This window comes from Leptonychotes weddellii, chromosome 14, assembly GCF_054177405.1.
Source record: "Leptonychotes weddellii isolate Sample4059 chromosome 14, ASM5417740v2, whole genome shotgun sequence".
Classification (NCBI taxonomy): Eukaryota; Metazoa; Chordata; class Mammalia; order Carnivora; family Phocidae; genus Leptonychotes; species Leptonychotes weddellii.
This window is the reverse complement of record NC_138382.1, coordinates 48,036,649-48,064,552: the sequence shown is the minus strand read 5'-3', so window position 1 is coordinate 48,064,552 and position 27,904 is coordinate 48,036,649. Positions and strand designations below refer to the sequence as shown.

The 27,904-nt window shown below is 39.7% G+C and overlaps 1 protein-coding gene across 1 annotated transcript in view; it reads right to left on the bottom strand.

Moving 5' to 3' along the window:
• Nucleotides 1-27,904, bottom strand: part of LOC102738628 (phospholipid-transporting ATPase FetA-like) — an 84,167-nt gene that overhangs the window by 35,255 nt on the left and 21,008 nt on the right. The window contains exons 2-10 of the mRNA XM_081803136.1: nucleotides 26,774-26,832; nucleotides 21,703-21,816; nucleotides 20,757-20,855; nucleotides 19,065-19,126; nucleotides 14,458-14,530; nucleotides 14,014-14,084; nucleotides 12,889-12,971; nucleotides 11,997-12,155; nucleotides 9,724-9,812 (exon numbers count right to left, since the gene is read on the bottom strand). Of these exons, the coding sequence (XP_081659262.1) occupies nucleotides 9,724-9,812; nucleotides 11,997-12,155; nucleotides 12,889-12,971; nucleotides 14,014-14,084; nucleotides 14,458-14,530; nucleotides 19,065-19,126; nucleotides 20,757-20,855; nucleotides 21,703-21,816; nucleotides 26,774-26,832 (809 nt within the window). The remainder of the gene's footprint in view (nucleotides 1-9,723; nucleotides 9,813-11,996; nucleotides 12,156-12,888; nucleotides 12,972-14,013; nucleotides 14,085-14,457; nucleotides 14,531-19,064; nucleotides 19,127-20,756; nucleotides 20,856-21,702; nucleotides 21,817-26,773; nucleotides 26,833-27,904) is intronic.

Genomic DNA, 27,904 nt, shown 5'->3' with positions numbered 1-27,904 from the left:
GGTTAGCCTGGTGATGGGTATTAAAGAGGGCACGTTCTGCATGGAGCACTGGGTGTTATATGCAAACAATGAATCATGGAACACTACATCAAAAACTAATGATGTAATGCATGGTGATTAACATAACATAATAAAAAAAAGGCTATAATCAAAAAATGTTAGAATGGCTGTAATAAAAAAAAAAAAAACAAGAGATAACAAGTACTAGGGAAGACGTACATTGTTGGTGGGAATGTAAATTAGTATAGCCACTATGAAAACAGTATGGATGTTCCTGAGAAAATTAAAACTAGAACTACCATATGATCTAGTAATTCCACTTCTGAGTATATATCTGAAGGAAATAAAATCACTATCTTGAGGAGTTATCCGTACCCCCATGTTCACTGCGCCATTATTTACAACAGCCAAGACATGGAAATCACCTAAGTGTCTACTGACAGGTGAATGGATAAAGAAAATGTGATACACACACACACAGACACACAGACACACACACACAGGAATATTAGTCAGCCATAAAAAAGAAGAAAATTCTGCTATTTGTGACAACATGGATGAACCTTGATGGCATTATGCTAAGTGAAATAAGTCAGAGAAAGACAAATACTCTGATACTCTATATGTGGAATCTAAAACAAAAACAAAACCTCATAAAAACAGACAGCGGATTGGTGGTTGCCAGGGGCCAAGGATAGGTGAAGAGGAGTGGGGTGAAGGTGGTCAAATAGTACAAAGTTCCAGTTATAAGATAATTACCTGAAGAGGAGTGGGGTGAAGGTGGTCAAATAGTACAAAGTTCCAGTTATAAGATAATTAAGTTCTGGAGATGTAATGAACAGCATGGTGACTATGCCTAAGAATCCTGTATTGTATATTTGAAAGTCACTGAGAGAGGAGATCTTAAAAGTTCTTACCACCAAACTAACAAACAAAAGAACTGGAACTCTGTGAGGTGATGGATGTGTTAACTATCCTTATTGTGGTAATCATTTCACTATATATTTGATATATACATATATATACATATATCAAAACACTGTATGGTACACCTTAAATGTATACAATGTTATACATCAATTATATCTTAAAGATGAAAAAAATAAAATACCAAAAAATTTTATATGAATGGATTCATATAGTATATGCTCTTTTTTTGATGGGCTTCTTTTGTTCAGCATGATTATTTTGGGATTCAGTTATGTTTTTGCATCTACTGATGGTTATTTACTTTTATTGCTGAGTAGTATTTTATTGTATGGATACTGCACAATCTGTTTACTAATTTGTTGGACTTTTGAGTTTTTCCAGTTTATGGCTATTGCAAACAGCTGCACCAAACACATATGTACAAGATTTTGCATGGATATATGCTTTCATTTCCTTAGTAAATATCTAGAAGTGGAATTGCTGGATCCTACAGTAAATTTATATTTAACTTTTTAGGAAACTGACAAATGCTTTCCAAAGTGGTCGTACAATTTTATGTTCCACTTACATTATATGCCCAGATACCTCTGGAGCAGACAGATATGATGTTACTGTTGAACTACTTCTAAGTCTACTCAGTAGTTTTCACACCTGTGCCCTTTGTCACAAAGTGTGACTAGCTCAAAGCAACACATCCCCACTGCTAAATGATTGGAATTCTCATCTTTGAATCACTGATGGGAAAAGTGTGTGTTTGTTTTTACGGGAAAGTGTTTGAAGACAAGAGTATAAAAGGCAGGAGGAGTAGGTCTAACTGAGACCATTCACAAAAAATGAGATTTTAGAGGCACCTGGGTGACTCAGTCGTTAAGCGTCTGCCTTCAGCTCAGGTCATGATCCCAGAGTCCTGGGATTGAGCCCCGCATTGAGCTCCCTGCTCAGCGGGAAGCCTGCTTCTCCCTCTCCCACTCCCCCTGCTTGTGTTCCCTCTCTCACTGTGTCTCTCTGTCAAATAAACAAATTAAAAAAAATGAGAGTTTAGAAAACTTTTTATCATGAAAAATTTCAAACACATATTAAGTTATATAAATAGTATAATGAATCCCTATGTACCCATCACTCAGTTTCAACAACTCTCAATTCATGGCCAGTCTTATTTCATCTAAACCCCCGCTTCCTCCCCCCACATTTTTTTTAAGATCCCAGGGTCTTGGTCGATCCCAAGACCCTGGGATCATGACCTGAGCCGAAGGCAGAGGCTTAACGACTGAGTCACCCAAGTGCCCCCCCTTCCCCTTTGAAGCAAATTTCTCACATTAAATAATCTTATCTGTAAACTGTTTAATATATACCTTTAAAGGCTGTTATTTAAACATATAACCATAATACCTTTATCACTTAAAAAATTAAAAATAAATCCTTAGTATCATTCAATATTTAAGGTTTGAGTATTGAGTGAGTAACGGGATGGGGGAGAACAAAACAAAGGAGGATTGAGAAAAAACAGTAAAACCTGCTTTTATTTCTAGACAAATGCAGATTCATACTGACTAGTTCAGCTCTTTGTGATGGTCTCTCTGGGGCCATAAAACCCTTTTTTCTCAATCTTATTCCCATTTCTTTATCCTTCTCTTCAATGAGCCATGTGAAAGCAAGGCTATCCTCATTATTCAGATCAAACCTCAATGAATTCCATTGGTCCTGCCTTCCTTTTTGGATAGTCTATGTGGCCAGCATTAAATTGGGGTCCATATTCTTCTACCTGCCCCTTTTCCAGGCCCTATTTCATCCGCTCCAGTGGGAAAAAATGGGGAAGGTAAAATGATTAGAATAAATTTTTATTTATAAACAGAAATGTATTTATAATTTATTTATTTGTGATAAATTATTAAAATAAATTACTTATTTCAAAGCTGTGGGAAAATATTACAGACCTTCGACCTGCTCCATCTCTGTTGCCTGGATAACTGAGAATTACCCATGATTTCCAGTGATGTGTCCTGCCTCTACTGTTAGACTATGAGTCCCCCAGGACCAGATCTTTCTGCTCAGATTAAGCCACCAGAAAGGAAAGTTACCTCTATCAGACCAAATCCCCTAGGTCAGGGCGTCCCCCTCAGTGTGAGGCCTGCAGGGTCAGGACACAGTCTGCTCTTTGCTCATTCCCAGAACTTTCCCTGCCATCCCAAGGCTTTCTAAGCCCTTGCAGATGTTCTATGTCTCTTATTGTGATGGAGTTTATTGGTACGTAGTCGCTAAAGCTTCACCTTGCTTCTTTTCTACCCTAAGAAACAAATAAGAAATTGGTTGTGGCTACAAACCCCCAGGTTGCTTGTTTATTATCAGAGCCAGTCAGACCCAAGAAGAGCAAACAGCCTTCCATTTTGCAAAAAGTGGTACCAATAAATGCTCAAAGAGATACTCAATTTTGTCACTGTTGACAAAACCCACAGAGAACTACTAAGGCTGTCACTGTCACAGGGGAGCTCCCAGGCTTCATAGGCAGCCTGTAAAAAGAAAGTACTCCTGGGTCCTTTGACCTTCACATCTGTGCTCTTCATTGTTCCTTACCACAAAAGTATATCCTGGATTTCTGGCACCACTCAAATTTCAAACACTCTGTTTCTTTGCCCAACAGACACACTCTTACTTAATAGAATAGGGTTCGCTGTGAGCTCTGATCACTGGGGAGAGAGAGGGGATCAAACTCCAGCTCAGCTGTGGGCTTGTCAGAAAGCAGCTTTGCTAAACATGCTTCTTATATCTGCCAGATTTTCCCCTAAGAAACATTTCCGAAAATGCAGAAAAATGAAGTGTTTAAACCAGGAAAGATTTGTGCTGCAGCTTCAAGAAATGAGAGTGCATTACATCTAACTACATTAACAATGTCCTGGCAAAAAATACCATATAAACAAAACTACAGTGCTGATAAGAACCTAGCTAATTCAAGAACATTTCCTCATTTAAGAACCATTCAAAAGATATTTCTTGAGCATTATTTTGTGCAAGGCACTTCCAAGAATATAGAGATGAATATGACCTAATTTCTACCTTAGAGGTTCATAATTTGGTAGCTCAGATATTCATTCACTTTTTTTCACTAACTCAACAAATAATAGTAAAGCTCTGTTATGTATCAGTCATAGTCCTAGGGACTGAAGATAAAGTGGTAAAAAAAAAAGACAATGTCCTTAATCTCAAAGAGTTTACACTGCTGTGGAGATAAGTGGCCAAGAGGTAAGAAAAAAAAAAAAAAATATATATATATATAATTTAACTAGTGCTGTGATGAAAATAAAACAGGTTAACAGAATAAAGAAGGTCTTGGTGGGGGTGGCTACTTTAGACCGAAAAGAGGCTGCTTTGAAAAGGTGGCATTGAATGATGAACAAGAAGCAAGCCATGTAAAGACCTGGGGCACGCCTTGACAGCAAGGGTAAAGGTCTTAAGATAGGAACAAGTTTGCTTTTTCACTTGATTTGTAGTTTTCCTGGGTATAGATTTCTAGGTCAAAATAACTTTCACTAAGAACTTTGAAGGGATGACTCTACTAATTTCTAGGACCCAGTTGTGTGGGTAAGAAATCTGGTGCCAACCTAATTCTCAATTTTTTCTCTTCATATCTTATTCTTTTTTTTTTTTTTTAAATATTTTATTTATTTATTTGAGAGAGAGAGAGAATGAGAGACAGAGAGCATGAGAGGGAGGAGGGTCAGAGGGAGAAGCAGACTCCCCGCCCAACAGGGAGCCCGATGTGGGACTCGATCCAGGGACTCCAGGATCATGACCTGAGCCGAAGGCAGTCGCTTAACCAACTGAGCCACCCAGGCGCCCTGTTCATATCTTATTCTTATCCCTGTGAAAATTTTGAGGGACTTCTCTATACCCTTGAAGCTCTAAAATTCATGATGCTTATTGGATGATTTAGATCTGAAACTCATATCCTTCTTGAATTCTAGGAAATATTCTTCTATTATTTCTTTGACAATGTCGTCCCCTCCATTTTCTCTTCCTGATACTCCTAGTAGTTGAATCTGGGGGCTCCTGGTTTGGTTCTCTATTAAAAAGAAGTATTTATCTCATATATTTTATCTCTTTATCTTTTTATTAGAGAGTTCTTTAAGTCTTTATTTCAGCCCTTTTATTGGCTTTTTATTTTATTTTTTAAAATATTTTATTTATTTGACAGAGAGAGAGAGATAGCAAGAGAGGGAACACAAGCAAGGGGAGTGGAAAGGGAGAAGCAGGCCCCCTGCCGAGCAGGGAGCCCATTGCGGGGCTCAATCCCAGGACCCTGGGATCATGACCTGAGCCAAAGGCAGATGCTTAACAACTGAGCCACCCAGGTGCACCTTTATTGGCTTTTTAAATTTCAGCTATCTTTACTTCCCGAAATTCTTTTCTGTTGCTCTTAGATTGCTTTTTTCTTTTTCCATTTTTAGCAACCCTATTCTTACTTTATTTATGCAATTGTGTCTTCTAAGAATAGTAGTAAGAATTTTTGGAAGTTCTTTTCTCTTCCCTGAATTATGTTTTTTCCAGGGTCCAGTTATTCTATTTATTCATCCTCATCCTCCTCTTTTGTGTTCCTGGTTTCCCTCTAGTCCACTTAAAAATATGAGTAAAAGAGTAGTTTAATCATTATATGTTGGTTTGGTTTCCTTTCGTTAATTTTGTTTCCCCAATAGGCCGCTCTCCTGAATGGGAACATGGAAGCATGCATTCTGTGTGGGTAGGCAGTATGTGTTATTTGACAGATCTCACCTTCAGTGCACAAGGAGCATGCAAGCACATTTGAGCCCCATAACTAACTAACTAACTAACTAACTAACTAACTAACTAACTAACTAAGTTATGTTATGTTATTTATTTGAGAGAGGAAGAGAGAGTGCCCGTGAATGCTTTGGGGAGGATCAAGGGGAAAGAGAGAGAATCCCAAGCAGACTCCCCGCTAAGTGCGGAGCCTGATGCGGGGCTGGAAGAGCCTGATGCAGGGCTTGATCCCAGGACCCATGAGATCATGACCTGAGCCAAAATCACCAGTCCAACACTCAACCAACTGAGCCACCCAGGTGCCCTGCCCCTTAAATTTAAAATAAAATGGGTTTGGGCGCCTGGGTGGCTCAGTTGGTTAAGCGGCTGCCTTCGGCTCAGGTCATGATCCTGAAGTCCCAGGATCGAGTCCCGCATCGGGCTCCCTGCTCAGCGGGGAGTCTGCTTCTCCCTCTGACCCTCCCCCGTCTCATGCTCTCTATCTCATTCTCTCTCTCAAATAAATAAAATCTTTAAAAAAAAAAAAATAAACTAAAATAAAATGGGTTTTACACTGAAGTGATGACACCAACATTAGAAGCCCTAGCCTTCTGAAAAAGGTGGTTAAATTTCTTTAGAAAGCAGCTCTCTTGTTTGAGACTGGAAAGCAAATACATTTGCTATTGTTATATGCATGCTATAGGGGTGGCAGGGTGGTACAGAGGGCCAAAAAATTGTTGCCCATGTTGTTTCATGGGCAGTTTTAAAATTAATTATCCTAATTGTTTTCCCACCTACCATTTCTGCTCTCCATACCTGCTGATGCTAGCTTGAAGCTATTACTGAGCTCTACCAAGAAGAATGCATTTGCACTGAAGCTTTCACTACTCTAGTTTATCTATCAATATAATCTATCTATTTTCTGCCTTCCAAAAACTCATCAACATCTTGGGTCTGCTGCTGGTTCATCCTCTGTCAGGGCTGTTAGGTATTTATTTCCTGTTTGTACTTTTTTTTTTTTTTTAAGATTTTATTTATTTATTTGACAGAGAGAGAGACACAGCGAGAAAGGGAACACAAGCAGGGGGAGTAGGAGAGGGAGAAGCCGGCTTCCCGCTGAGCAGGGAGCCCCATGCGGGACTCTATCCCAGAACCCTGGGATCTTAACGCTTAATGACTGAGCCACCCAGGCGTCCCCTGTTTGTACTTCTTTATAGTCATTTCATTAAGCTTCTCAGTGTTCTTCTTAAACTGGATGCCCAAAAGTGAACACAGTACCCCAGATAGTATTTCATACAAAGATTGAATGAATAACCATAGAAATACAGGAATTTATAGCAACTACTCTGCCAGCTTAGCTGCCCCTAGCATTTGCACTGACTCTCTGTTGCCTCTGTCTTGTGAGAACCTGAGCAGAGAACTACATTCTCTCTCTGGAGACCCCGCTGCAGGTACCTCTATGTTCCTGCTCTAATCTGCACTGGAGTTCTCTAGGCCTGCTATTCAGCGATATTTCTAGGACCTCCTTTCACTTGTCCCCTTGTTTCCTGGCTTCTGTAATCTTCTTTCTTAGTTTACTTTCTTGTTTTGTCTAAGTATACACACTAGGAGCTTCCTAAGAGGGGAGACATGATGAATAAATTTTTTTGAGTCTTTACGCATATGGATATTTCTTTATACTTGAATTTTATTGATAGTTTCACTAGATTTAGAATTATAGGCTACAAATAATTTTCTCACACACTTTTTTTTTTCACACACTTTTGAAGGCATTGAGGTTTACCTTCTGCTGTTGCTGTTGAGAAGTCTAATGCTATTCTAATTTTTTTTTTAAAGATTTTATTTATTTATTTGAGAGAGAGAATGAGATAGAGAGTATGAGAGGGGGGAGCGTCAGAGAGAGAAGCAGACTCCCTGCTGAGCAGGGAGCCCGACGTGGGACTCGATCCCGGGACTCCAGGATCATGACCTGAGCCGAAGGCAGTCGCTTAACCAACTGAGCCACCCAGGCGCCCTAATGCTATTCTAATTTTTGATCCTGGTATATGACCTTCTATTCTTCTCTGGAAGCTTGTGGGATTTTCTTTTTAGTTTTTTAATTTCTTCATATGTTGGCCAATCTGCCTTTTAAACAGGACTTGTCATGTGTTTTAATTTTGTCCCCCCAGGAGACAGCAAGTATAGCAGAAAGAGCATTGATTCTGAAAAGTTATGCCTAGATGGATAGATGTGATAATTAAATAAAATGATATATGTAAAGCATGTGACACATATTGCTGCCCTGCCCCCTTTATACACTTGGGGGCTGCACCCAGATCATATACATCTTGATGATTCTCACAACATCAGGCACATCTGGGCACATAATAGATTCTCAATAAATATGAATTGGAGTCATTGCCATTATTTTTGGTAGGATTTATTGTTTATTATTTATTTTATATTGTCCTACAATTTTTTGTAGGACATTATTATTATAATGTCTTTGCCATTATTTTTTTGTAGGATTTTACTTATGATATTTATCTTCATTGTGTCTCAATTTGCATATTTGTCAAATGAGGAAATATTTCATGACTTGTTTATTGTCATGGATGTAGTGAGGCTCCAGTAAGTGAATGATGAATATTCTAAAAAGTTAAAATCACTCTAACAGATGTCAAGTGTTGTCACTGACCTTCACTAAGTAGGTGAACCTTCCTGGGCACATGGGAGACATTCTGTTTTGAAAATAAGCCTAGGCTAAATGACCTAACTTAGTGCCTAATGATATATGTTCCCAATACTGTCAGAGGCATATTTACCTATGTCACCTCCCTGAATTCTCAAATGTGATTGTCTTCCTCATTAAGAAACCAGGAAATGTTACTTTGTTTCAGTTGCTGAAAGCTACGCAGACAGTAGTAGAAAGAGTGGATACCAGCTTCTAGTCTCAAAGCTGAATGAACTTTCCTAATTTTCTAAAACCCCATTTCCTAAATCCAGAGGATTTAGGAAAAAAACAGTGATATTTCCAGGGCACCTGGGTGGCTCAGATGGTTGAGCATCTGCCTTTGGCTCAAGTCATGATCTCCAGGTCCTGGAATCGAGCCCCACGTTGGGCTCCCAGCTCAGCGAGGAGTCTCCTTCTCCCTCTCCCTCTGCCTCCCTCCCTGCTTGTGCTCTCTCTGCCTCTCTCTCTCTCAAATGAATAAATAAAATCTTAAAAAAAAAGAACAGTGATATTTCCCATAATTAATAAGGGAGATGAGGCAGTTTATAATTCAGATATTAATGAGAGATATACAGAAAGAAAAGGCACTTTAAAATTTTCAGAGTCTAAGCAATAGAGTAAAAATAAAAATGGAGTCATTGAATTAAGTATAGGCACCACTGAAATTGCTTAGTTGTGCAAACAAGTCTATATCTAACAAGAAGAAGATTCTGTATAGGATAGCATGGAAATAAATCTTCAGTTTAAACTTCTATTATCAAAGCTATTACCGTCTATTGAGTGCTTTTCAAATTTCATTTCTTAGCAGCAGAATCTCTTTTTTCCAACTGAAATCTTACAGAACAGACAAATGTCAAGATGCTCTTCTTGAAGTAAGAACATCAGAATGATGGGGCCAGAATAAAACTCACTTGATCTTTTCTATTCCCCCTGTGGCCGACCTTAGACTCCTCTAAGGAAAGAGTTTGAAAATCATCCAGTGTAAGTAAGGTGTTCTATTAGTCTAAGTAATGTTTTACTGAAGTGCTCATGAGTAAAACAGGCTATGAGGAAATAAAAATGTGTCAGTTTCTAAAGCCGGGTCTTTGATCCATCCCAGTATCACTAATCAGAGCATGAAATCTTAAATTGTGACTGTCCTCTACAACAGAGGTGTAAACTAGAGAGAGACTCCCTTGTCAATCAGCTCTGTTCTTTTCTGCTTCTGGCATTAGTAAACAGCGCACCATGAGTTTTTCAAACAAGTAAATTCCAGGTTGGAAATGCCAGCTACAGCCACGGAAGGGAGAAAAGCATGTCTATTTGTAAAGAAGAAAAAAATGTCTTACCCAGAGCACAAGGACATTCAAGAGATGGTCCATGTGTGTCCGCTTCAAGGTAGACTTTCCACAGTTCTGCATTAATTTGGTGTCTGGCCCTAAGTGAAACAGGGAGACCAGCTCTTAGAATCATTGAATATACTCAGAGGATTGAAAATGGATTGAAATACACCTTTATGATCACCTAATCAAACCTCTCACCAGTGCCAGGGGATAAAGCCCTGGAGAAAGGCTCGTAGTTGGTGCCAATAACTAAAAAAAATACACATTTTATTTCTAAGGATAATCCCAAGTATTTCTGCAAAGTACATTGATGCTGACCTCTCTTTTTGCAGCACCTTAGACAGTCTAATCTTCCACAGATAAGTCAGAATAGGAGCCACAAGCTTTCTTTTTTTTTTTTTAAGTTTTAATTTTAATCCTAGTAAGTTAACAAGCAGTGTTATATTAATTTCAGGTGTACAATATAGTAATTCAACACTAGGAGCCACAAGCTTCTTTCTCATCACCATCTGATTTATTTAGCTTAGAAAAGAGATTTTTTGATAAAGAGATCTCCACCTTCTTTTGAGGAAACCCTCTGCTGGGCCAGGTTCTATTTCAAGTTTCTAAGTGGGAAAAGGCAGTAGCAGTGATTTCTTCTGAGGTGGAAGCTGGGCTTTTCTGGGGCTGAGAGACAGACTGTATTTCTTCACAACAGGGCAAATGGTAAGTAGAAGTAAAGAGTTTTTAGTGGCCAATGGGACTAGAGTTGGGTATTACTGACCAGAAATATGGTTGCAGAGAAAATGTAAGAGGTTTAGAAGAAAGTGTAAGTAGCAATTTCTCTGGTTTTTACCACCTGATTGTTATTCTTACATGCACTCTAATGAAGGAATTTCATTAATGTTTACACATGAGGGAGCTGGAACTTCCCTGATAATGTGGGCAGACACTGAGAATACGGGGCATAAACTATACTATTCTTTCCTTCTAAGGCATTTCACGAAGGGCCTGAAGTCATGAGAAGTTTGTCTCAGAGCCTGGAAGCTACAAGGGACAGAATCTTCAAAGGGTCCTTAGAAAGAATGACTCTAACTCACATTTCAAGAAGGATGTGGAGATCATGGTAGAACCTGGGCATCATGTAGCAGGAATAGCAACTAAATTCTGCACTGAATACTTCAAGATGCTCTTAAGGGTATCAGTTCTCTTCTGCTCTAAGTTTCCCAAAGCCCCAAAAGATTTCACTACCATGTAAACCAAGAGTCAGAGAGCAACCTTAGCTAAATTTGTGCTGGTTGGCAACCTCACTGCCATTGCTTTAGAGAGAAACCCTTTCCTGAAAAATGAGCTTTTTCTGAAAGGCAATGTGTAGGGGTAGCTGCTGAAGTACAGTGAAGAAAATAAGTGTACGTCGAATCTTTTGGGTTTGGGATTAGTCAGCTTAGAAGCTGATACTATAGTTCAAGAACTGATGAAAAAGTTTCCACCAAGGCCTCCCTGGACTCTTAAGCTTCTCTCTAGGGTTTGGATCTCATTATTTCCCATAGAAGTGAGGCATCTAAGATCCCCATGTCTAGGGTGAATTCTTGAGAAGGGGAGCTCTGAGCTGAATAGTATTCACCGTGGTAAATCTTCCTTGATGCTTTCTTCAGTGTTCCCCATCCTCTTGCTATGGTTGTTGTCATCAATGCCCATTGTCACCAAGGGCAAAGCGTGATACAGAAGCTTCTTCCATCTTCCCAAACACATCATAACCCCCCAAAAAACCTTCACTAAGCATAAGGGATTACGGTTCTAAATGATGTCTCAAGAGGGGCCACTGCTAATGATTCCCATGTGCCTTTACTGTGGCATGAATCTCTCACATTTTATAATCTTCTCCATAGTGAGCACTGTGTGTGTTCTCTCCTGGGAGTAATCCCCATATATATATATACTCCCCTTTCAGATGTTCCCCCTCTCACATGTTAATTCCATGGGTACTCTTTCTATACGTATACCTTCTCCTGTGTCCAGATATGACTGGGAAGACTCATAAGTGCCCTGTGGTCTTGGAACACAAAGACTTCTTGCTCTGGGAAAAATGTCTTTTTTTTTTTTTTTCCTAAGAAGAAAGGTTTTTCTTAAATCTTCCATCCATCCATCCATCTATCTGCTTCCCTTTCTGTCTGTCTCAAAGCCATGGTGTATGTATATCTGGGTCCCCTATCTACATCCTGGAAACTGAGTACCCATAAATTGATCATGAAAGGAATCTAGCAGATTGGGGGCCTGACTGTGACTCTCAGGAGACATACCGGTATAAATCACCAAGCCATAGCACCAATCTGTATTCCTGATGATGCAGCCTCGGAGTAGCAGCTTGTCATGGTCCAGGATGTAGTTTTTTCCCTTATAATTCAGTATTCCTGTGAACTTGTCCAACTTGTTATTGGGAGACTCACACTTCACTTTTCCTGAAGAAAAATGAAGGAGTAAGAGTCCTGGCTCTGTAATCTTAGGCCTTTCCTAACAGGAGGCTTAACAGAAAAGAGGAAAGAACATCCCTCTTTCAAAATACATACACTTCTTTTTCCTATCCTGTCTCAGCTGCTGCCTATTTCTCACCAGCTCCTTTTAAAAAGGCAGACAAAGGTTTCTGAACATTAAAGGAGAGTAATTCTGTATGTGACCTGGGTCATCCAGAGAGATAAAAACCCACATGATAACTTTTCACCATCAGTACTGCCAGATCATATGAGCTCTGAATCTGAAGAAGTTAAAAAACTACTTAACTTAAAGCAAATCTCGTATTTTTTTCAAAATGGAAATAATTTGTTTTTTTTCCTGATTACTAAAGTAAAATATGTCTTTTGTAAATACATATACAATACTAAGAGGAGAAAGGAGAAAGTAAAATTGCCTAGAGGTAAGTGCTATTAATCTTTTGAAGTACATCCTTCCAAGTTTCCTATACATGTACTTGCTTTTTTTTTAAATTTTTTATTGTTATGTTAGTCACCATACATTACATCATTAGTTTTTGATGTAGTGTTCCATGATTCATTGTTTGTGCATAACACCCAGTGCTCCATGCAATACGTGCCCTCCTTAATACCCATCACCAGGCCAACCCATCCTCCCACCCCCCTATTTAACCAGTCCTCTACTGATAAACATGTTTGTGGGCAAACCTACTTCCTAACTCACCATCAAAGGCAGACAGTAGCCCGAGGTTATCTTCCAGGTCACTGGTAACTGAGATGGCCTGCTTCACTTTCAGGTTGGTTTCACTAAGGCAAAGGGTACAGAGTCACCAGAGCACAGGACACATGCACAACAGCAGCAGAGGTCCTGTTTCTCCCACTTTGTCATGGGATTTTAGAATATAGATACTGCCAATAGAGCTTGGGCTACAGTTTTGAGCTGTAAGAGTCACCTCCGCTGTTCTCTCTCAAGGACAGTATTGAGGTAGATGGCTCCACAAGGAAGCCGAGCGTTAGCCCGCTCACTCTCCTGGCTCCCTGCAACACACCATCTCTACTTTAACCAATCCACGAAATCTTGCTGGTCAGGTGCTCTAGATGAAGCTGAAGAGACATCACAAAACAACCTGAAGGTGGCACTCCTCCCTTCAAGAACGAGGAGCAGGTCTTGGTAAGAACGTTGCACACACTTCCAATTAAACATACTCCTCACTTCATAAATTGTTATAGGACCCATGAAGGAACCCCAGTTAACCATTTGCTGATACTGGAATGCACAGAGACAGAAACAAAAATGGAAGCCGCATTTCCAAAAGCTTGTGGGCACCAAGAGGAATAGTTGTAAGAATGTAATCAATAGAAAACCCCATAGGACAAGCTCTCTGAAGATGGCCTCTATCCTCCTAAGACCTTAGCTTTTGCATGTTAATGAATTTCTACCTTAAATCCTTTATAGAACATGGTATTTTATCAGTAAATAATTACCTCCATACTCATCCTCCCCACTCCAAACTTCGGAACTCTATTCTGAAATTTTACAGTTCTATTAACCTCTTACCTGTCATTCAGCAGTAGTGAATACAACGAGAGTGTCTCCAGTTTAGAGAAGGAGAATATGGAGTTTATTTGTCCAGATTCTGCACCCAGTGGATGCTTATTGTTGTTAAGAGCTCAGTCTTAGACTTGAGGTCCCAAGGGCCTGGCCTCCTCTTTTCGCTTACCTGGATATTTCTAGCATCTTGGGCACTTCCATCTGAGAACAATATTCATTCTCTGCATCATGCTCTCCCTCAGTGAGAAATTAAGGTGGCTCAATTGTCTTAAATGACTATCAGGAAGGAACACTTACCCATCCAGTTCTGCTGTTTCTATATATGTCAGACCGCAGGGCTCACTGCTAGAGAGTAATAGCATATCAGCCTGTGGTCAAAAAAGTCAGAGAAGATAAGGAAAGCAGGAAGGCAGACTTTTAATATTACAGTGTAACAAAAGCAGTTACCTCAGGAACAGATGTTCATCCTAAGAATTTTACAGATATTTGGTTTACTCTCTTTGTCTAGGACCCACTGCTGCTACCACACACAGCCCCCCCCTGAAACTAGTCATACTTTATCTGTAGCTATGGTGAGAGACAGACAAAAACAAGCTTCTTACCACAGGAGCTGTTAATCTCTGGATGCAAAGTGAGGCAGACAGAGGTCACCAAAAGCAGTGGCAGCGGAAGTGCTAAAAGGGTTCCTTTGTACACACTCAAGCCAAAAAAGAAAAAGCCACAGCCCAAAGAGGTACTCACCGTGACAGACTGATTATTTTTTAGTTTTATTATATCTCCCACTTGAATATTCATCCATTTGTCCTCCTTTATCCTGTAAGAAAATGAGCCTTAAATGCCTGCTCTGAGAATTTCCCCATAGTCCTGCTTTGACAATCAAGAGAAGAAATAAAAAGTGAAAGAAAAAAGCTGAGATGAAATCAAGACTTATAGGAGAACCAAACTGGTTTGTGATGCATGCTTGCTATAATCAAGAATGGGGCCCATTTTTCTTGACTTAAGGTTATAAGGGTTTTCTAAAACTCCTTAAAGGCATATGTAGTCATACATGCACATCATTCTTTCACTAAAAGTAATATAGGCATATGGTAAAAAAATAATCCAAATAATAAAGAAGTATATAAAAGGAAAAATTCTCCTCTCTTCCCAGATTTTAGTTTTGCTTCTCAAGGTAGCAACTGTGAGTAACTTTTTATATTTCTTTCTAGAAAATATCAATCCAAATAAAACAACACATACATTTAAAAGTTACACACTAGATAGATAATTTGCTACACTTGCATTTTTCATGTAATAACATGTCTTGCAGAGCACTTACAGAAGATGTGGCTCATTCTTTTTGATAGATAAAAATGCATTCTATCATACGGCTGCACCAATTTTATTTACTTATGTTAAAATTGGATTATTTATTTTTAAATTCAAGTTAGTTAACATACAGTGTATTATTAGTTTCAGGGTAGAGTTTAGTGATTCATCAGCTGCATATAATGCCCAGGGCTCATGACATCAAGTGCCCTCAAAATTGGGATTATTTTTGACCCCTCAAATCCTCACTTCCCACAAAAGGCAGCTTGCAGTAAGAGCAGATTCTACAACAATACTGGTTCTCTTCCTTTCTCTCTCTCTCTTTTTTTTTTTTTAAGATTTTATTTATTTATTTTTTAGAGAGTGAGCGAGAGAGAAACAGCATGAGAGGGGAGAGGGTCAGAGGGAGAAGCAGGCTCCCCGCTGAGCAGGGAGCCCGATGCGGGACTCGATCCCGGGACTCCAGGATCATGACCTGAGCTGAAGGCAGTCGTTTAACCATCTGAGCCACCCAGGCGCCCCCTTTCTCTTTTTTGTATCTGAATTTCCCCAATTGCATACAGGCCATAAATCTTTCCTTTCTGATAAGGGACTAAGCAAGATATACACAGTGCCACGAGCATTTTGGAATTATGAGCTACCTCTTTGCAACAATTCTATTATGCTAAGCACCCAAAGAGCTGGTAAAGGGAAGGCACACCTGGATGCCATTGCTTGTTTCACCTTTGAATGAAGCCTTGTTATCTGTAGGCATGACATACCTCATCACTTTGCCAGACACACAAAGGCATGGGTTTTCTCACGCCTTTTCTGGGAAGATAGCTTCTTTCAGAAGGGCCAAATTTCTTTTATCCACCCCCCCCCAAAAAATTTCTTTTATATAAATCCACTCTTTCTTTTAGATAATTTCCTTCCAATGCCCGGGTTACATTTCTTTAAATCTTATTACAAATTCAATTTTCTCTGCCTGTTATTATTTTTTTCAAAGATTATTTATTTATTTTTCAGGGGAGAAGGGCAGAGGGAGAGGGAGAGAGATCTTAAGCACTCTCACAACCCTGAGACCGTGACCAGAACCAAACCAAGAGTTGGAGGCCCAACCAACTTCACCATCCCTCTTTGCTATAATACATTGCAATATAGCAAAAAATTTGCTATAATACTTTGCTCTGTTATAATACAAATGTAAGACTTTGTTATAAAACCACTATTTATATATCCTTGTATCTCCTTCCCTTGGTTTCAAGTGTCATTTCAATGCAGATAAAATCCAATACATTTACTAATTTTGTTACTAATTTTCAAATCTGCTTTATAGTACTGAAAGAGAGTAGCTATAAGACTTGGAGAAAAATATCTGAATGTCTGTTTTGCTTTGTTTTGATCCCATGTTCACTTTTGCTAGTTCTCTTGCATTCTGTCTGCCATGATTTTCACCACTAAATTTGGCAAGAAGGGCTACACCATTCTGGCTTTCCCTAAAGATTTAAAAGCTTATATTTTATTACATAGGAGCTGTCAAACTACTACCAATTTTTTCCTGGACATTATAACACTCATGTGTCCCAGATTTAGGAGAGGGGAAGATATTCCCTTCTGACTTAAAATATTCAATCCTGTTATGCCATAAGCACATTTTGAATTTCCAGGCATTGCATTCTAACTTTTGGTTTAGAAAATATGATTCAAGAGCTAGAGAAGGCAGTGCTTTGACTCCAGAGGAGACCATTCACATTATATTCTCTGTTTTTTATGAGTGGTACCTCCTGGAGTTCTGTAACATACTGGTACTTTTTCTACTACAAACATTTAGAAATGCTAGATATGCTAAGGCAAACATTCTTTCAAAAGTAAAGATATGCTTACCATGAAGTAAGGAGCCAGGAGGAAAAAAAAAAAAAGGTCTGAAATCCAGAACAGTCAGTATGCTCTAAAGCTGTTCTTGCTCTAAGTGAAGTAAGGAATTGCCAATCTTAATAATTAGTGACTTGAGTTTTAATTTAGCCCACTGAGGGACAGGACCTGAAGCCTTAGGATCTTGAGAGGCAATGAGTTGGAACTAAGAACCCCTCATAAAGCCAGGACTCTGAAAGGGCAACACCATTAGGGAAAAGGTGGTCTAAAAAAAATTAACCAGGAGGCATCTGGGTGTCTCAGTGGTTAAGCATCTGCCTTTGGCTTAGGTCATGATCCCAGGGTCCTGGGATCGAGCCCCACATCGGGCTCCCTGCTCAGCGGGAAGCCTGCTTCTCCCTCTCCCACTCCCCCTGCTTGTGTTCCCTCTCTTGCTGTGTCTCTATCTGTCAAATAAATAAATAAAATCTAAAAAAAAAAAAAAATTAACCCACTGGCAAGAAAGTTTGTCTATCTTACTCTGGAGGGTTGGGGGTTAGACAGTAAAGAACTCTCCCTTAAGAATTTATAACCTTGTGAGGTATGGGATTCAAATGTATAACTCCTCAAAATAGGTCTCAGTAGGTGATATCCTTGAGTTACCTGGCAGAAGCAAACACAAACCCCTCAAAAGGGATACAACCTCAACTCAGGGCATTTAGAATTCTCACAAAGAAAATTCCACTAATGATGTGCTGGTAACCAAAATTATTGAGAAATGAAAATGACAGAAATCACAACTTGCAAAACAGGCAAACTTTATCAATAGTAGCTCTACTCAAAACCATGTGTTCTAGAAAAAGAAAGCCACTTTCTGGAATACAGACTATTTCAACAACCAGCTTCACTGAGTGTTAAATTAAACACTGGCTTATAAAGTCTAACCAGGGCCCTATTTTTGACCTCCCACCCTAAAACCACTCTATGACAAATTCTTTTCCAATAGCCTTTCAAAACCTAAGTGCTCAAACTACTTGAGGAGTTCATTTGACTAAATCCATTTGGTCAGTAATTCCCTAGCCTTGCAAATTTCTAATATACTGAGTTTTGTCTTTTCTTTTTTTTTCTTTCTTTCTTTTAAGTTTTCTTTTTAATCACAACTGACTTTTTTGGTGGTATCTTATGAGAGGCTTCAACAGAACAAAACACTTGAGGAAATAATCCACCACGAGTAAGAATCAGCAGTCACAATAAATAACAGGATTAGATGCCCAAGAACTTCACATAAAAGAATTATATGATTAAAATTACAGCTCCTGGGGGTTCTGTAAGGCCACTGTGAACAAAGACTGGACTTCAATTTTTAATTCCTTCAGGTTTGTACTTATTAACAATCATGTTACTGCACACACTGGTCATTTTTCCTGTTTTACAATCTCTATTTGTTGAATTCTTCCCCATCCCTTAAGGCCTAGCACAGACATTAGCTCTTCCAGAAAGTCTTCCTTGATTCCTTTAACCAGCTATGATTCCTCATTTTTATTAATTCCTATAATAATTTTTTGTATCTCGTATAATAGTCTCCATATTTTATTTTGTATATGAATTACATCTGCCTCCCTATATTCCTGACAAAGGTAAATTGCTCAGATTTTGTACAGCATCATCAAATATAAACACAGACCCATTGACAACACTTTAGACAGCTATGACCAAACACCACAGCAAGAGGTCAACACCAATACTTTATTTTATTATTATTATTATTTTTAAGCCAATACTTTCTTTAGACTGTTAACAAAAAGATGACCTGATCAAAGGTTCTATAGTAGAATGGCCAATAAGTCATGCCAGAATCCACTGATGTTCTAAAGACACATATCTCCATGCTGACCACTGCATTAACAATAATCGCTTGTATGTCATAAATTGTTAATTACCTTAATATATATTATTTCATTTTCATTTTTGCAACATCCTCCAAGGTAGAGAATATTATCTTCCTTTACAGATAATATGAGGCCCAGAGAAGTCTGAGGTCACACAGCAAATTCAGGGTATGCTAGATCTAGAAACAAATTCTTATGTTCAACCTTAGGTTCTTTTCACTGTCCTACCTTTCCAAAGTACCCAACACCATCAAGCTTTAGCAAAGACAACCCTCTCCCAGAGTTGGTCCTACCTAAACTGGTTTCCTTATGACTTACCTGCCATTCATCACCACCAGAACACAACGGTTGTTGACTTGATTGTCATTTTGGTGTCTTTTCTAAAATTACACAAGAAAATGTTCAGGAAATAGGCATAGAGCAAATTGCATGTATAAGGTTAGTATTCTGAAATACTACCCAATGTGGTTCTCCTTATTTATAATTTTCCTTTACCTCCCAAGCCTAACTACCATTAAAACCAGGGTAAGAGGCTGATTGTCTCAGAGAAGCTGGGAAAAGAGGTCAGAAAAAGAACCAAAAGAAAAGAAAGAGACAAAATCTTGGTTTTAAATATCAAAAGCCAAAGCCCGTGGGAATGAAAACAAACAACTTAGTCAAAGCCACAGAGGAGAGAATGAAAAATGATGGACAGGACTAGAGTCCCTGTGAACACCTTGGTAGGAGCAGGAAAAGTTAAGAATTCTCAAGCCTATCCCCACCACAGTCAACCACACAGAAGCTTCTACAGTAGATGCATTAAGGAAAGACAACAGAGGTCTTCTATTCAAAGACCAAATAGAAGGGGGACAAATACAGGGTATGTCCTGATGCTCACATGAATCTTCTACTTCCAGTTGAGATTTCTCCCTGGGAAAAAGGCAGGACTATGAAGAGGGCAGAGAGAATCTTGAATTTGTCAGCATGCTTATCCTAAAGAAACTAAGTTCTAACCCAGAAGTAACTGGGTTATCCTGAATTGGCAAATTTAGCTTTCAGCTCTCATTAAAAAGGTTTGGGATGGTGGGGTGGTAGTTGTGAGACATACTGAGTTTAGTTATAGAGAAATAAAGTCAAATTTTTGCACATCCGAGTTTTGACTAAAATTTCAACCACTACATGGCTAATTATGGATTTAAAAGAGTTGCAGAGTTAAAAAGCTAGAGTAACATCAAGCTCAAAAACTTTGGTCTAAAAATCTATCCTGGCAAAATCAGAAGGACTCTCTTAGGGAAGCTGGAGGCAGGTCAACAGGTCTGACTTCCCAAATCCCACTAGCAGGCTTGGTACTGGGGCCTCATTCTCACGGTTCTATGTCAGGCCTGCTGTAAGGAGCAAAGAGGATGCCAAGCAGCACTCACTGCGAGCCAGTTTCTCCCTCCAAGACCAGGAAAGGAGTTGGCCTCTGTTTATGTCCTAAGGTATTCTAAACCCAGGGGGTTCCTAGCTGTATATACCTTATGGAAGTGAAAGTTGGAATGGAAAATAGGGAGAGCTAGAGAGGAGAAGGGGAATGTGGAAAGGGGAGGAGAAAATTAGAACAGGACAAAGAGGGAGGAGGGGACAGAGGGAGGAAAGGAACAGGAATATAACAATGGGAGAAGGGGAATGGAGGAAGAAAGATGAGCACAAACTTGGAGAAAGCCAAGTGAATGAAGAAGTGAGAAAGCCAAGTGAAGGAAGAGGTGGGTTATTAAAAAGGAGCTGGAAGAAAGCCTGGAAGAGGGCTAAATGGTGGCCGTGGAAGACAGAGAAAGGCCTTGCACTGTCCCTTTCTGGCCATGCATAGACCACCAATCTCGAGGCTAAGGGAATTACATTTTCTTCTGGGATGGATAAAGAAGCAAGGAAAGGAAACATCTCTTTCCATTCAGTGCTTCTTCCTCGCACTAGGTAATTCTGGGAAGTCTTTTTTGCCCCCCAACCGGACTAGGTACAGTGAAGGACTAGGAGCCCAGGAAGTCACTTCACCATGTCATCGATGGCATCCTTCACTGCTGTTATGGACAGCACCACCATCAGGGGTATCACAGTTGTATACCATGCCAAGGAGGAGATCTGGGGAATCAACTGTGAGAGGGAAGAGGGAAAAACTTGGCTCAGAAAGCTTAAAGACAATATATTTCCTACCAGCAACCCCCCCACATCTTTCACCTCTACACGTTCATAATAAATTCCCCTGTCCTAGTTGCTTTCCACTGTTTTGGAAATATAAGTAATATAGGTAAATATAGATGTTAATATAAGTAAACATTGCCAAGGAAGGACGAAAGAATAGGAGATGGTAAGTTGCCACCTATCTGTCCCAAACTCCACTACAATAGTCTTGATGGGCTATTTCTCTGATGATGATGAAGGTTCTGGTGAGAGGTAGGGGGAACTGGGAGATAAGAGTGGACATTGGAAAACCACATCCCCTCCCTTATCCCTCAGCATAAGGGGAAATGAAACAATCTGTCCCTCTCTCCCCAGTTTGGGCTGACCCTGCCCTGCTTCCTTGCCCTGTGCTGATATTCTTATGTTCTAAACCATTCTCTTTCTCAGAATTCCTGCATGTTAACTTTCTGTCAGGGAGGCTGGGACAATGAATGAGAAATGGAGTTGTAGTTGTGGTTGGGGTGAAGAGTCTGTGACCTCCTGTGGTCAAGCTGAACTGGGGCCATGCAGACATGATGAGGGAGCTCCCCTTCCTTGGGATTCAGTGACCTTGTGTCCTTCCTTTTGCAGAGATTTGTTTCATCCCACCTAATCCTGACAACAGTTACTCTATAGGACTGGCCTGACACTCCCAGGCCATCCATTTGCCTGTTATCTAGAGAGACATTTCTCAGTTTAGGGAGGAGAAGAACTGATTACACAATCAGATCACAGAGATATTGATAAAATGCTCTGTGGAAAAGATCCCAAAAGTCAATACCTGTAGGAATAGCAAAATGAGGAAATATGCATTTGCAAGTCTCTGGAATTGTTCAAATAGGTTCAGGGGCAAGAAGTTAAAGACACTGTATCTTGAGGTCTTGATGGTATTGTTCTGTGAGTAAAAGAAAACAAGCACAATTAGAGGAACTAAAGACCCCACCTCCCAGTCTTAACAAAAAGCACCAAGACCACTCCTCAAAACAGGAAAAAGCCATAGTTCCTCCACCATGGGGTGAGGGGGAGGGAGGGAAGAAGTTTTTGTCTCCCACTTTTCTTGGAGACCTAGAGAATGCAAAGAATGCAAGGCTGATCAATATGGGCCTTTTTTGAGGCATAGAATTCTTTGTTTATTGATGCTATTAATAATAATGTTAATAAAATCAACAATAAAAGCTTACATTTATTGAATATTTACTACATGCAAGGCACTGTTCTAAGCATTTTATATGTAGCAGCTTATTTATTCCTCACAATAACCCTATGAGGAGAGGGCGATATGATCACTTTTTGAGGATGAGGAAATTGAGGCACTGAGGTTATTTGCCGAAGACCACAGAGTCAGTTGCAGAGTTGGGGCTGTGCTGTCCCCTGAGTCCCAGTTCACTTGTGTAGCTATCCAAGTGCCTTCTTTTCATGGAATCAGAGATCCTTCAGAGTCATCTTACCTCTCACCCACTAGTCCATCTCAGCCCTAAATAGTAGGCAAGTCTGCCATTTGTATTAGCTCTACTGCAGAGCTCTCAAATGAAGTTATTCTAAGCCTGGCAAATTCAGTTTGGTGTGCCTTTATATACTGCTTTCTTTTTTTTTTTTTTATTCATTTGAGACAGAGAGATACACAGAGAGAGAGAGAGAGCATGAGCAGGGGGAGGTGCAGAGGCAGAGGGAGAAGCAGGCTCTCCGCTGAGCAGGGAGCCAGATGTGGGACTCCATCCCAGGACCCTGGGATCACGACCTGAGCAGAAGGCAGAGGCTTAACCATGTGAGCCACCCAGGCACCCCTATATACTGCTTTTAATGCTGAAGGATGTCAGATGCCAAAAGCAAATTACTCTTTCAACCTTAGCCCACTGAAGGTTCCTACACTGGTCCCTGTCAGCATTGGGAAGTCAGTTGCCTTTTAATTGTCTTGAGAGAGTCTGAATAGTTTTGGTTTACGTCTGAGCTATGATTTTGCTGAGTGAAAACGGGAACTTGCTAACTCTTCAATCCTGATCTCAAGATGCTGACAGGATCATCTTACTTTCTACCTTGGGGTCTTCAATCATTTGACTTTAGATGTCAGAGCTTGAATATAAGATCTCAAGAAAAGCAAAAGAATAACAATTTAAACCAAACAATTTCCTCAGGACAGGGCTTCTCCCCTACCTTCTCCATGTAGAAGGCCAAAACAAGAGAAAAGACCCACATGCAGTCCTGGAGTATAGATATTGCTCAAGTTGAATCTTGCCGGACTCTGCCTTGGGAAAGCATCGGAGACCTTCTCTTGGAAAACCAAAACCATTCAGTCCTAAGGCTAAAACTTGCCCAGGAGGGCTAGAGAGGCTCTTCAGTCAAGACATGCTTGTCTATTTCCCTAGGGAAGAGAAGCTGGTCATAGAGCTTAGGAGTTTAGAGATCTAAGCTACAACTAAGATTTCCTGGGTGTTTTCTCTATGATTTTCTAGTTAATAATCAATCAAACACTATAGATTTCTCAAGGCTTGCTCTGTTCATAGCCCTGTTCTGGGCTATACTAGTAGGCTGAAAAAAATTAAACAAGATCTATCCCAGAGAAGCTCATAGGTCTGTCTTGAATGAAGTTCTAACTAAATGATCACTATTGGCCCTTCTAACCCTGAGAAAATGTTATTCTAACATAGAAATAGCTTTCTTTGATCATGAGATACTCTGAATTTCTCAGTGTCTAAGTCCAGATGGTTCTGAAACTTGGAACCAAAGACCTTTTCTGATCTTTAGCCTTACTGAAGCAGCAGGCCTTCACTACTGATTTTCCATTTGATTTTATAACTAATTATCATATTTCAGGTTTCTACCCACTTGTTAGCATTTATTTAGCAAACAAAGACAAAAGCCTTGCTGATTCTATCTCAGGACAGAAATATCAGTACTTCTTTACTAACTTGGCAACCAGAGTGTTCTGTTCTACTCTTTTTTTTTTCTTTAAAGATTTTATTTATTTGAGAGAGAGAATGAGATAGAGAGAACATGAGAGGGGGGAGGGTCAGAGGGAGAAGCAGACTCCCCGCTGAGCAGGGAGCCTGATGCAGGGCTCGATCCCGGGACTCCAGGATCATGACCTGGGCCGAAGGCAGTCGCCCAACCAACTGAGCCACCCAGGCGCTCCCTGTTCTACTCTTAAACGTCAAACCAGAAGCAATATCTAAAGAATGTAGAACATCTGCTTAACTATGAATTTCTTCAGTGTTTAGTTCTTTTTTGGCAGAGGTGATAAAATTTAAGCGTGCTAGAGGTGATGGATTTTGGTTTGGGCTGTTTATTTATTTAGGTAGTGAAACCTGACTGTTGGCTAAATGAAGGAATAGAGGAGAACATAAGGCCAAGGCCATAATGGGATTCAGAAGTTAGAGGTTGGGAAGAAGAAAAGGAGTAGGACTGGAAAAGAGTAGAGAATAGGAGAAAAATCAGCCATGGGCCATGGAAATGAAATGGTTGTTAGATACATAAGAAAAGGTATTTATTCAGCATATATTTATCAAATGCAGTTTATGTGCCAAATATTGTGATGTAAACTGTGGATACAGAGATGAAAGAGACTTGTACTCTTTCTTCAAGAGGCAATGGTTTCTTGCAGAAAGAGAGCTAACATTATTCACAACTATATCTAACTCCCAAAACCACCATGTAAGGTGAGTTAGGCCCTTTTTATAGATGAGGAAACTAAAGATCAGAGAGGTTAAAAAACATGCCTAAAGATGCAAAGTTAGTGAGGAGTAGAGCTGTGCTCAAACTCAGGTCTGTTTGATGTCAAAACCTAGTTTTATTGCATTATAGTGCCTCTCATACATGTCTAGAAGATAGAAAGGGGGAAGAAAATCTGCTTGCATGGCCACACCCTGAACACTGTTACCGTCCAGAACCTCTCTAACTCAGAAATCATAAACTAATGTCCTACAGAGACTACAAATATGTATGGCTATATATGTATTTATATACCTATAGCTATAGATAGATAGATAGATACAGCTGCACATACACAAAATAACATGTATAAAAACATTGCTTGTAACTGTAAGTGACTGGAAACAACCCAAATGTCAATTTTAAGAAACTGGTTACATAAATTATGCTAAATATACATAGGAAATACTATGCAGGTAAAAAAAGAAAAGAAGGAAAAAGCTATTATGAAAACATCTCCAGGACATATTTTTAAAGTTCAGAACAGTTTAAGAAAGTGGCTTTGCTTTATTTACACAAAGAAGCACTGATGAATATACAAGAAAGTAACAAGAGTAATTCCCTATAGGGAGCAGAGGTTGGCAAGGATGGGTGCTGGAGTATGAATTTTAAATATATATCTTTTATGAGTTATTAATAAATAAGTGAAAAATGAACAATCTAATAGAAAATGGGCAAAGAGGTATTTTCCATAAAAAGAAATACAAAAGGTTAATTAACATGAAAAGATTATTGAACTCACTTGAAATTAAGGAAAGATAGATAACAAAATACCATTTTTCATTCAAGAGCCTGGCAAAGAGGAAAAAGATTGATAATACCTAGTCTGGCAGCAATATGGAAAAAATAGCAGTCTCTACTGTAGGTAGAAATATAAATGGATATAATCTTTTTAGACGGAAGTCTGGCAATATGCATCACAATTTTTAATGTGTTTTCCCTTTGACCCAACCAATTCACTTCTAGGAAATTCTCGTAAGATATATTCACACAAGGGGCACCTTGGTAGCTCAGTCGGTTAAGCGTCCGGCTCTTGATTTCTGCTCAGGTCATGATCTCAGGGTCCTGAGATAGAACCCTGCGTTGGGTTCCCTGCCCAGCAGGGAGTCTGCTTCAACCCCCGCCCCGTCCCCTCCTCCCACTCTTGCACTCTTTCTCTCTCTCTCTAAAATAAAAATATCTTTTAAAAAAAGATATATTCACACAAATCTGATAAAATTTATGATTAATGGTGTTCATTCAGAACCATTTATCATAGCAAAACACTGGAGACTATTTGTTTTTTTGGAGGGGGCACCTGGATATGAATGGAAGCATTTTATTTTTTGTTAAGGTTTATTTATTTATTTTAGAGAGAGAGTGTGTGTGTGTGTGTGTGAGCCAGGGGAGGGGCAGAGAAGGAGGGAGAGAGAAAATCTCAAGCAGACTCTGCCCTGATGTGGAAATCAACCTCATGACACCAAGATCATGACCTGAGCCAAAACCAAAAGTCGGACACTTAACTGACTGAGCCACCCAGGCGCCCCTGAATGGACACAATTTAAATGTTCACCAATAGGAGAAGAGTAAAATAAATGAAGGTATATTGAAAACAGTGGAAAACCGTGCCACTGTTAGAGCTGTATGTATTGCCACAGATGTCGAAGTGGAAAAATAATTGTTGGACTATGACTTCTTTTGTGCAAGAAAAAGCTACAGTATCTCTTTTCTAGAAGTTATATATGAAACCCAAAATCTGAGATATATTCTCTCCTGAGCCTAGGTCACTAGAATTAATTTTGGTTTCTGAGCCCTCACTATACCAGCCCTCATTGTATAGGAGCTTGAAAGAAAATAGAACCTATGTTGTAGGATCTACATCTACAATGAATTCCTGCCCCCCTCACAAAGGGGAATATTAGAGGAGAATAATAGCCTCTTTCCGAAGTAACTAGAGGCCTAATACTCACAGGATAGGGGCGCCTGGGTGGCTCAGTTGGTTAAGCAACTGCCTTCGGCTCAGGTCATGATCCTGGAGTCCCGGGATCGAGTCCCGCATCAGGCTCCCTGCTCAGCAGGGAGTCTGCTTCTCCCTCTCCCGCTCCCCCCTCTTGTGCTCTGTCTCTAAAATAAATAAATAAAATCTTTAAAAAAAAAAAAATACTCACAGGATACCCAAATGTAGAGTTGAGTTCTCTGCTGTTGGCTTGCAGATATCTCACTTGTTCTGGAAAAGAGGAGAGAAATGATGAGAAGGATAACCCTCTATAGATCAGCCTGGGATGCTGGCTGCTAGTGAAGACTTCACTAGATCTTCACACTTTCTCACTGAGGAGTATTATGTCTACAAATGGGATTTTCAAAGAATCAAGACAATAAAAATGGAAATCCTCAAGCGTTAAAGCTTTCTGGAGGCAAAAGGGCAAGAAACTTTTTTTTTTTTAGTATTTTATTTATTTATTTGACAGAGAGAGACACAGCGAGAGAAGGAACACAAGGAGGGGGAGTGGGAGAGGGAGAAGCAGGCTTCCCGCCGAGCAGGGAGCCCAATGCAGGGCTCGGCAGACACTTAACGACTGAGCCACCCAGGCGCCCCAGGACAAGAAACTTTTGAGGAGTTTTGTATCATGAATGTCTCTTAGTAATCCTAGATTATGTCTCCACAGACAACAGGATGGCTGTACCAACATTACTGCTAAACACACAACCCCAGCCCTCTCCAATTAGTCAATCCCAGCACCTTATTTTAGGGTATCTGAGGGTCTTGCCAAGGCAGCTTTTCCTAAACTTGCTTAATGAAATTTAAACCAATAAATCATTATTAGGCATCTATTGTACAAAGGCTAGTGTGTTTGATCTTGTGGGGGGATTAAAAAGATGAGTAAGACATAGCCCCTGACTTCAAGGGACCTGAAGTTTAGTAGTAGTGAGCCTGATAACTATAACATATGACAAAACCATCACATCAAAGCACATAGGTGTTATGAACTGTTACAAATAGTGAGCCCATTATTGTGTTATGAAAAATATTTTTTGTGTGGGGCGCCTGGGTGGCTCAGTCGTTAAGCGTCTGCCTACGGCTCAGGTCATGATCCCAGGGTCCTGGGATCGAGTCCCACATCGGGCTCCCTGCTCGGCAGGAAGCCTGCTTCTCCCTCTCCCACTCCCCCTGCTTGTGTTCCTGCTCTCGCTATCTCTCTCTCTGTCAAATAAATAAATAAAATCTTTAAAAAAAAAAAATTTTTTAAAAATATTTTTTGTGTGTATTTATATTTTATATTTTTATTTTTTAAAACATT